The sequence below is a fragment of the Lissotriton vulgaris genome, chromosome 5, assembly GCF_964263255.1.
Source record: "Lissotriton vulgaris chromosome 5, aLisVul1.2, whole genome shotgun sequence".
Taxonomy (NCBI): Eukaryota; Metazoa; Chordata; class Amphibia; order Caudata; family Salamandridae; genus Lissotriton; species Lissotriton vulgaris.
In genome coordinates this window covers 203,976,441-203,987,456 of record NC_141693.1, presented here as the reverse complement: position 1 = coordinate 203,987,456, position 11,016 = coordinate 203,976,441, and the positions used below count along the sequence as shown (strand labels likewise).

The window sequence follows — 11,016 nt, the reverse complement described above, 5'->3', positions numbered from 1 at the left end:
GGTCCTCTGCATCCTCCCTGCCCTGAAGGGGCTGGGTTTACGGATGAACAGATGCCCCACCTCAGTCTTGAAGGTAGCTATAGAATCCTAGTGTTCCACCAAAGTGCCCTCGCTCGTGTTCACTCTGGATGTCATTTTGTGGAAATCCGCTCGCAACAAATTTATGCCTATTGCCACATTATACATTTTGGTTTCTAAGGATAAGCATGATTCCATGATCTCTAGCAGCAGTTCTTTCAACGTGCGTCAGGGTCCCATGAGGGGTCCCGGTCATGGCAAAGGGTCGTCCAGTGACCTACATGGGGAGATGTCTATGGACATATTGTTTGAGGTTAGTTGATGGAATTGACTTACCATGTTTATCATGGGGGGTGATCCCAGCCAGGACACGTCCGCGCCGGACTATGTCTGCTCGTGGTTCTATTCACCCTTCCTGTTTTGCATTTTAGGCCATTATACACAGGATAGCAAGCCACCCCTTGGCTCAAGAACGATTCAGTAACCCCTGATCAGTTATGCCTGTACCTTTCTCTGCCGCCAATGCCTTATTATGGGGATTGTGGGTCTGCCAAGCACTCCCCCGGTCGCATAGTCTTTCCACTCGAAGTTAGCAGGTCTACCCTTCATCCCCCTTCTGCAGGGTCTAGCTGTGTTGCCTCCATGAGGTTTCTGCCCCCACTTTCTTTGACCCCCCTCCCCACCATCCCCAGGGATTAGCATTAGCTTCTGTTCCTCCTGCCTGAGGGTGCAGCAGGGTTCTGAATACTGGCCACTTAATTCTTCTGGCCCCTCTTGAGTCAGTTTTGTTCCTTCAGGCGGCCGCCATCTTGGCCGCTATGTTTACGGCAATGGCTGCTTTAATAGGAGGCTGGATGCCCCGCCAAGGACCGTAGGCAGCGCCTGCCTCAAAGGTGAGCCCAGGAATTTTGGCGGAATTAACAACCCCCCTAGAGACAGGATTTTTGCCAGCTCTACCATCAGCTGCCTGAGCTTCGGCTTAGTGTGCCATCTTGCTGCAAACTACCAGCCACACCACTCCAAAATGCTTCTAGTATTGTTCCTCTGTGTGCCCACCAGACAGGGCCATCCCTCCCACATAGCAGGTGCAGCTACTACATCCATTCCTTCTAGTTGCGCGTGGGAGCCAGCAGTGAGTGTTGCTTAATTTGCGCTGGTGTTTGCAGATGATGGTGGTCACCAGCAGTTATATTTGGGGACTAGGACTTATTTTCCATTATCAGATTTTGACCCAAAGCAAGAGAGAGAGAGAGAGACAGCCAGGGAGAAAGGAGAAGTAAAAGAAATATAAGAAAACAGTAGGGATGAAAAGGAACCTCTGACAGTGAGATAAATGAACAGGAAGTAGAAGGTGGTGAGGGTTAATCAGAACAGGGCAGCCTTGGTATTGAGCAGTCCCATCATAAAGCAGTGCGGCCGATGGGCTCTTACGAAAAACACCGGGCCTGCTGTGATTGCTACTTTTTAATTTACCAAATTCAGCACTGCCCGCGAGAGTCCTGTGCCATTACATTTGGGGAGAGGATGGAGGCGGGGGGTGTGGGGGGTGGGGGGCGGGAAGGGGCAGTGTTGTGTGAGTTCAACTTGCAAGCCGTGACAGTGCTGTGCATGTATGTGGCTATGCAGTATTTGTATTGCACTTCCTAGCTGAAAGGCAGCAGAGCTATGTACAGGGTCAAAGAATAAAGATACAGTAAACGAGTGACAGGGTGGGGGGGGGGGGGTGATTAGGACGGGGGCTATCTGAGCTCTGAGGGTGCAGGTGGACTGCTGTTTCATTATGATGTTTTGTTCTTGAAAAAGGTGCGTCCTCAGATCTTTATAAAACTGCAGCAGCGTTGGGGGAGCCATGGTGGATAGAAGGATGTTATCCCTGTTCCTAGGTGCTTTGATGGAGCTGGTCTCCTGCCCTGTTTTTTTTCTTTTTTACCTTTATATGTCTCCAGTCTGATTGTGTGCTGGTTGCAGGTGTGCTTAGACCCGCCAGAGGTGCTGAGCTTGTCAACCAGAAGTGCAGGGAGTCCACCGGTGACAATGCATTGGGACTCACCTGTGACAGTGCTAAGTAAACAATACAGCAAACTGTGACATTGTACTCAAACACTCCCATCCTTTTACAAGGTAAGGGACATTGTACCATTGGGGTCAGGTGTGCCCGTGTTGCACCATTGTACTTGTGAGTCAGCAGTCACAGGGTCAAGTCAGCAATAAAACTCCGAGTTTAAGATGGCAATGGTTGAGACATTGCACTTGGGGGTCTGATGTGGCCGTGTGAAGTCCTCGTAGTTGGGAGTAGGCATTGACATTCCTCCTTGGATGAAGACAGCCTCCTCTCAGAACACTATCAGGAGACGGTGATAAGGAGATGAAAGTCCACTGCTCCAGCAGCTCTTGCAGCCGAGCCAGCCCTCTCTAACGGGCAGGAGCAGGAGCGGGGCCCCACTAGACCTGCCGGCTCCTTCTCCACCTGGAACCCCACTATCCGGCACCATGCCTGCGGCTCGCCTGCTGCTGTGCCTGCTGCTCACCAGCCTTTGTGGTAAGTCCCAAAGGGCCTCTCCCGCATCTACACAAGCTTCACAGGAGGGTCTGTGCGTTTGTGGGGAGGGGGTGAAGGGGAGGGGGAGGGGGTGAAGGGGAGGGGGGGGGGGGGTTGGGAGGGCGCGGGGGAGGAGGGGAGGGGAAGAGTTAAAGTCAGGGTGGTGGCACTGGGGGCCTGAAAAGTGACGCTCTCTGTTGTGAGCGCTCTTTGGCATTTGGCAGGCACGAGGCCGGAGTCGTAAAAAACGTGGTAGCATGATTAGGTGCTTTTTTTAAGCACACCAGGCAAGTTGTCATTACTTTATATTCTTCAAAGAGCAAGGACTGTGTGGAAACATAGTCGCAAATGGAGCATTTGTTAACATTTTGCTCAAATTAGATTGGCCATAACTTGGTAGGATTTAAATATCACTTTGTAGGGGTTTCGAGGGGCATCAAGTAATAGACGGGGCATTTGTAAACGTTATTTAGGTCAGTGCAACTGATCAAAACTGGACAGGACTTTAAAGATGACCTTCTGGCGAGGGATCACCCCGAAGATTATTCGAGAAACATACAGAGAATTTCACTTTTTAAGACATTTGGCGAGCAGGATTTAAATTCCCTAACATAATAACAACACTATGGAGTGGCAAGAAAGTGACGTGTCAGAAGCTGTGCAGTTAGTTCAGACTGCTCACCTGTATAGCGGGGTGAAGCACAGTAGCGCTCAAAAGAAGAGCAGGAAAAGAACAACAATCCCCAAAGGTTAGGAATCCGAGCAGGGTCAGCCATACCACCTGAGGGAAACAAATCAAGTTTACAAAACTTCAAAATCGCATGAATGTCAGGAGAGCCTAACAGCAAATCAAGTTACTATTAATACGTGGGACACGAACTGTTAAAGTCTGCAGTGTGTTAGTTGAGGAGAGACATTTGGCGGGATTGGTGACTTGAAAAGGCTGGCAGGGTTTGGAAAGAGTCAGTCACTTGTCAAGCAGAGCTAGCTGCAAGCTAGTCAATATCTTGAATTTGATTGACTCTTCCCCAGACCTATGTCCTTTGGGAGACATTACTGTTGTAATACACTATTCTACGCCAGCACTGCCTGTTTCAGAGACGCCAGGGGCACAACCAGACCCAACCTTTTTTGAGGGGGGAGTGGGACCTAACATGTCACTCAATAGAGGCGGAACTAACATTTCCAGCAATGGTGCAGAGCTATCTTTAGAGCCAATAATAGAAGCTAGAATGATAAATTGTGCCTTTTATACATACTTGTCAAATCGAATACAATTACAACTGTTATAATACCGTTGACGATGTTTACTGGCTTCTAACAGAGGGCCTGAATTACATGTTGCGGAGAGGGAACTCCATCGCACTGGCGATGGAGGTTTTCTCCTTGCCAACGCAGTGGTCAACCCCCACCCAATTTAAATACATGCGGATAGTAGGTTTGGCCACGGTGATGACTATTCCATCACCACCGTAGCTAAACTTCTCCAATGGAGTAAGGGCCATCCGAGAACTGGTTGTATATCCGTCAGCCCAATTCGGATGGGCAGCCATATACCCGTGTTTTACTGTTTGTCATCGCCAGACACACCCTATGTATAAAGGACAGTAAAAAAGACAAATAATGCACCCCTCGCCATGGGAGATTACTTACATGGCAAGGTGGGCATTTTATTTTTTATTTCTAAAAAGAAAATCTCACTTCAGGATTTTATTTTTTAACATAAAAACTGTTTGGTGCAAGGGGCCAGTCATGTTGACAAAGGCCTGCACCCAACTGCGCAAAGCATTGGCAGGAACCGCTCTGATGGTGGTTCCTGGCAATGTATTAGAAGTGACTGCCAGCTTGGCGGTCATTTCCAAATCTGGCGGATGGAACCTCTGTTGGGTCATGGAGTAATTTACTTTTGTCGTCCTGGCTGAGAAACAGCACGTCCACCAGGATAAAAATCAGGACCAGAGCTCTTTAACAAGCATTTACAATGCAATGGTCTCGGCAATATTATAGGTAGAGCTATTGGCATTGCTCATTATTATTATTATTATTTTTTTATCCCTAAGTAAATGTTATTGTCATTTCTATTGTCAATAGCTTAAGTGCTTGCATATGTGTTACATATTGCATTAGACATATTGCATTAGCAGAGAGAGAGTGAGGTAGCGAGATAGAGAGGTATTGAAATAGAGAGTGAGTGATGTAGTGAGAGAGTGAGGTAGATAGAGAGTGAGGTAGTGATGGAGAGTGATGTTGTGAGGTAGTGAGATAGAGAAAGATTGATGTATTGAAAGAGAGAGTGAAGTAGTGAGTGTTAGTGATGTGAGGTATTAAGATAGAAACAGAGTGATGTAGTGAAATAGTGAGGTAGTGAAAGAGAGAGTGTAAGTGACTTAGTGTATTTGAGAGTGAGGTAGTGAGATAGAGTGAATTAGTAATTTAGAAAGAGAGAGTGAAGTTGTGAGGTAGTGAGAGAGTGATGTCGTTATTTTTTGAGAATGTGTGGTGATATAGTGAGGTAGTGAGAGTGAGATCGAAATAGATAGAGTGATGTAGTGATAGAGAGGTAGTGAGATAGAGAGAGAGTGAATTTTGAGTAGTGTGTTAGAGTGAGAGATAGTTACTGATGTAGTGATATTGTGTTGCTGTGAGAAAGAGAGTTGAGTAGTGAGTTAGAGAGTTAGTGAGAGAGTGTAGTATAGTGAGAGATAGTGAGGTAGTGAGAGATAGTGAGGTAGTGAGAGATAGTGAGGTAGTGAGAGATAGAGGTGTAGTGAGAGTGTTAGTGAGAGAGTTAGGGAGAAAGAGAGTGACGCAGTGAGAGGTGTGGGGGAAGAGAGTGGTGTGGGGGAAGAGAGTGGTGTGGGGGAAAGAGAAGGTGTGGCATGAAGGCAAGGAAAGGTATGTTGGCTCTGGGGTTGAGTGCAGCAGGGTCGAATTTGCAAGCCTAGGTGGGTCGGTCTGGCCCAGGTGGTGGCAGCCCGTCAAATGGGTCAAGAGTGGTGGGCAGGCACTTGGTAAGGAACCTAACGTGAGTGTCTCCAGTGGTCCCTTACGAAAGGTGCGGGAGGTACAGACGAGCGTGGGCAATTTCCAGTGGATTTGGGGGCGTGTGGGGGTCCCCTATCTCATCTGGAAGGAGGAGGGAGAGTAAGGGTGGAACGAGGTCCAAGATGCCTCCTACTCATCTCCAGGGTGTGGTGTATTCCCGGTGGGAGCACCCTGGGAGGAGCCAGGACAGTACCAGGATGTCATCAACTGAGGGGGTCTTCCCTAGTGAAAGGAGAATGAGGGGCATGGCTGATTCATGTGATTCCCCCATTCAAGATTTGTGGGCTTCCACCTACCTCAACCATTAACCCAATGTCTTACAATTGTGTTTAAGCTATATAAAGCATCAACAAATAAACAAGCACATACATGCACACTGACCTACGTACAATTGCAAATGCAGGGAGATCGCCGTGGTTTTGGCAGTTTTGAAAATTGTCCAGCTTTTGCTCTGATGTACGTGGAGATTAAGGGCCTTGTTACGATTTAAGGGCTAAATTATGATCCCTGTGCAAACAAGTGTTTGCACAGGGATTATAACTACGTGCAGTGTGATAATTATCACAACCTCTCGGTTTTCCCCAGATAAATTTCGGCAGGTCAAACCTAATTAAATTTATAGGGGAAAAGGCTCAGAAAAACGACAAAACGTGGAATTAGGAGCGTTAAATACTGATTCTGAAAGTTATGCCTCCTTTTCTTATTGAAAACTCAGAATAGGAGGTATTTACCAGATTTGTAAATGCCTCATCCTGGCAAATACCTCATCCTGGATTTTTAGTGTTTAGTGCATGTGGAGAATGCCCCATCCTATTCTGCCAACTGGTAATGAGGGCCTAACAGTTTGCTCTTATGGCCCTCATTAAGAGCAGCTAGGTTCATTTCGATATGTGTGGTAATTACAAACCTTGTTGGAATAACAAACAGATGTTGGTGTTTACCGCATTTTACCGTATTATATCATGCATTTCCCCCCAGATAATTATCGGCAGGTTTGACATGTGAATATTTATCAGAAAATTCCTATTTGTGACCAGTGCGGAAAGGCATTTACCGCATATGGTATTAAACGCACCCCACAATCTCATACACTTGCATTTGCATTAACAGAAGAGCAAGAAAAGAACAACAATCCCCAAAGGTTAGGAATCCGAGCAGGGTCAGCCTTACCACCTGAGGGAAACAAATAAAGTTTACAAAACTTCAAAACCACCTGAATGTCGAGCCTAACAGCAAATCAAGTTACTATTGATACCTGGGACTTGAACTGTTAAAGTCTGCAGTGTGTTAGTTGAGGAGGAAGACATTTGGCGGGATGGGTGACTTGAAAAAGCTGGCAGGGTTTGGAAAGAGTCACTTGTCAAGCAGAGCTAGCTGCAAGCTAGTCAATATCTTGAATTTGATTGACTCTGCTCCAAACGCATTGTTCTTTGAAAGACATTACTGTTGCAATACACTAATGTACGCCAGCACTGCCTATGTTTCAGAGACACCAGGGGCACAACCAGACCCAAACTTTTTTGAGGGGGGAGTGGGACCTAACATGTCACTCAATAGAGGCGGAGCTAACATTTCAAACAATGGTGCAGAGCTATCTTTAGAGCCAAGCCTAGAAGCTAGAATGATAAATTGTGCCTTTTATACATACTTGTCAAACCGAATACAATTATAACTTTTATAATACCGTTGACGATGTTTACTGGCTTCTAACAGAGGGCCCGAATTACATGTTGCGGAGAGGGAACTCCATTGCAGTGGCGATGGAGGTTTTCTCCTTGCCAACGCAGTAGTCAACCCCCACCCAATTTAAATACATGCGGATAATAGGTTTGGCCACGGTGATGACTATCCCATCACCACCATAGCTAAACTTCTCCAATGGAGTAAGGGCCATCGGAGAACAGGTTGTATATTCGTCTGCCCAATTAGGATGGGCATTCATATACCAGTTTTTTACTGTTTGTCATCGCCTGGTACACCCTAGCTATAAAGGACAGTAAAAAAGACAAATAATGCACCCCTCGCCATGGGAGATTACTTACATGGCAAGGTGGGCATTTTATTTTTTATTTCCAAAAAGAAAAGCTCACTTCAGGATTGTATTTTTTAACATAAAAACTGTTTGGTGCAAGGCACCAGTCATGTTGACAAAGGCCTGCACCAAACTGCACAAAGCATTGGCAGGAACGGCTCTGATGGTGGTTCCTGGCAATGTATTAGAAGTGACTGCCAGCTTGGCGGTCATTTCCAATCTGGCCGATGGAACCTTTGTTGGGTTCATGGAGTAATTTACTTTTGTCGTCCTGGCTGAGAGACCGCGCGCCCACCAGAATAAAAATCAAGACCAAAGCTCTTTAAAAAGAGAAATGAGTGATTTCACATCTAAAACACAGCTTCTACAGATTTCAATGTAGAGCGCTTTAAAACCACTTTTCACAAAGCTATTTCAAGACGCCTGCTCTTTTTCCAATACCTTCTGTGAATTGACAGTGAGCTTGTGAAATATTTTTAATTCCATCTTTTGAAATAAGCTCCTGCCTGGCTGTTGCTCAAAGGTACATGTTCTGTAGTAGGGTATCTCTGTGTGTAGTCATAATCTAGTGATAGTCCCGCCCATGTGCGTGGACCCCGGCAATCAAAAAGAATCTCTTAATTTGTCAAATCATGCAAAAACTGCAAAGACACTTAAGAGAGAATTTAAAGACAAATAATGCAGACTATATCCACAGGCTACACTGTCCAGTTCTTCAACTGGAAATTCCACCAAACAAAACCACACACAACATAGCCTGCCCAGTTTCTTCCATAGAGAAACCTGCCTCTACCAGTAAAAGACTATGGAATGGTAGAGAAGAAGGCATGGACAGACAAGCCCCATAGGCTGCCATTATGTGGCTTAAATAGGATACTGTGCCTTTCAGAGAACTTTCCAGAACTTTCTCCCAGTATCCCAGAATGCACAACAGGTCCCTTTTACTTTCAGTTCTTTTTTCCGGCTCCTGCTAACAGGACCCTGGCATTGAGCTCCCCCTTTTCAAGGGTTTCTATTGGATTTAAGTTCACTTTTTGATAAAAGTGTTTGCAGTTTATATTCTTGGTGTTTCCCTTCTCTCCTGTGTGTTTGTTCAGGCTTTTAGGGCTCTAAAATGCCTTCTCTTTTCGACAAATGCCCAGCCTGTGGAAGGAAGAAGGCCAAGACTGATCCACACGACGTCTGCATTATTTGTCTCCCTGAAGCACATGTCCCTGAAGACTGTGACATCTGCCAGACCCTCTCAGCAAGAACCCTGAGGGAAAGGCTGAAGATTAGGCTTCAAGGCCTGGAAGAAAGATGACTGCAGGCTGCAGGTGGGTCTGGGCAGACTGGGAAGGTTCCCTCTGCCTCTGCTGAGGGAGGCAGGAAGACCAGCAAATGGTCCCAGTCTCCGTCGGCGTCGGTTGCATCGACGACGACGTCGAGAGGGATGACGGCGGTGTGTTCCCCATCTCCCCGGGGCTCCGGGTCGAGACGGCGTGAAGAGTCAACATCGAAGAGCCTGGTTAGGCCTCTGTCGAAGCCACTGTCTACGACGTCCTCGTCGTCGTCGTCGACGTCCCTGTCGAGCTATCGACGTCGAAGGAGAAGCGACAGGCATCGGCGCTCGTCGCCGAGACGATACCGCCGGTCGCCGTCGAGAAGACGGTCGGCATCGAGGGGATCCTCGGCGTCGAGGACCTCGAGAAAGCGGACGGCATCACGGAGGAGTCGACGCTCGGCGTCGAGAAAGGAACGGTCGACGTCGCGGAGGCGGCGTTTGGCGTTGAGGAAGGAGAGGTCGACGTCGCGGAGGCGACGTTTGACGCCGGAGTCGCGGAGGCGACATTCGACGCCGGAGTCGCGGAGGCGACATTCGACGCCGGAGTCGCGGAGGCGACATTCGACGCCAGAGAATCGACGTTCAGCGTCGAGGAGAAAGAGATCGGCGTCGAGGAGCCGTTCCCACTCCCCAAAGCGGCGCAGAAGGAGTTCTGGCGCCAGAAGTCACGCTGAGTCTGGTGGAGGGCGCTGGAGATGGCGATCACATACTGGAGGGGCTGGTTCACAGTCCCCTCCCTCGAAGAAGTCACCGGGCTCGGTGTACTCTGTGGTATATACACCACCTCGGCTGAAGACACCTCCTCTCCCTATACCTAAGGAGGATCCTCCAGTTAACCCTCCTCTCCCATCAGGACAGCCACTACCACCACTCCCGCCGCATGGGCCCGCCCCTCGGCCGGAGATACCGCCTGTTCCTCCGCCAAGATCGGTGTCACTATCTCCTCTTCCTACACCGCCTAAGGGGACTCCTAAACCAAGACCCCAGGATAGGCCCCGGAAGACGCCTCCACGGAAACCTGCGGAGCGTCCACGGACAGGGAGGTCGCGCTCGCGCTCCAGGAGGAGGGAGCGATCATGCAACAGGTCATCCACGCGGTCGAGACGCCACCATAGGAGGCACAGGTCTCGCGCTTACTCAAGGTCCTCAGGGACAAGGGACTACTCTCCGACTTTGTCGGGATCGCCGGACACAAGGGTGTCGCCGGTTGATGACCTGGTGGCATTCCATGATGTCCTATTGAGAGGCGCTGCCAAATTGGGCATATCCTTGACGGTGCCCACGCCTAAGACATCGGTCATTTTCGAGACACTGCACCAGAAACACCTGTCTCGTCCACTACTACCTCTGGTGCGGGGCCTAGAGGAACCAGCCATGGACCTTTTCCTCACCCCTGCGGTGACTAAGGCGGCCCCATCGAGTTTGCAGTAAAAATACCGGGCTCCCGACTCGGATCCGGCTTTTCTGAGGGTGGAACCTCCTCCGGATTCTGTGATTGTGACGGTGGCCCGCAAACAGCATGCCACCACCCCGTCATCCACAGTCCCCCCAGACAAAGCGTCTAGATGGATGGATTCAGCTGGAAGGAAAGTATGTGGAACATCGGCGACCTCTATGAAGGCTGCGTGTGCCTCGGCTTTGTTGGGACGCTACGACAGCGCCCTCTGGGATTCCCTCCAGCAGTTTGCGGAACACTTGCCTCGCGAGAAGCGGAAAGATTTCCAGGAAGTACTAAACGAAGGGATGCTGGTAGCGAATCAAATTATCAGCATGCAGCAGATTCATCCCTCTTGGCGTCACATGGCTTTTGCCATGGGATTAATCAGCGACGACATGCCTGGCTCCGCCTTACGTCACTGAAACCAGACGCACAGCAAAGGGTAGCCAATCTTCCATTCTCTGGCGAAACCCTATTTGGGAAACATGCGGATGACGAAATGGCCTGCATGAAGGCGGAGGCCGAAACACTCATGGCTGTGGGTCTAGAGAAGCCCAAAGAAGTGAAGAAATCGTATCGCCCGTTCCAACGGCGGTTCGGTGGGCAGGGCAGAGGACGTG

The 11,016-nt window shown here is 48.8% G+C and overlaps 1 protein-coding gene across 1 annotated transcript in view; it reads left to right on the top strand.

Moving 5' to 3' along the window:
- Positions 1-2,258: 2,258 nt before the first annotated feature.
- The window catches only part of MAMDC4 (MAM domain containing 4), a 607,580-nt gene continuing 598,822 nt past the window's right edge, over positions 2,259-11,016 (top strand). The window contains exon 1 of the mRNA XM_086921169.1: positions 2,259-2,557. Coding sequence (XP_086777295.1) covers positions 2,509-2,557 — 49 coding nt within the window. The 5' untranslated portion in view covers positions 2,259-2,508. The remainder of the gene's footprint in view (positions 2,558-11,016) is intronic.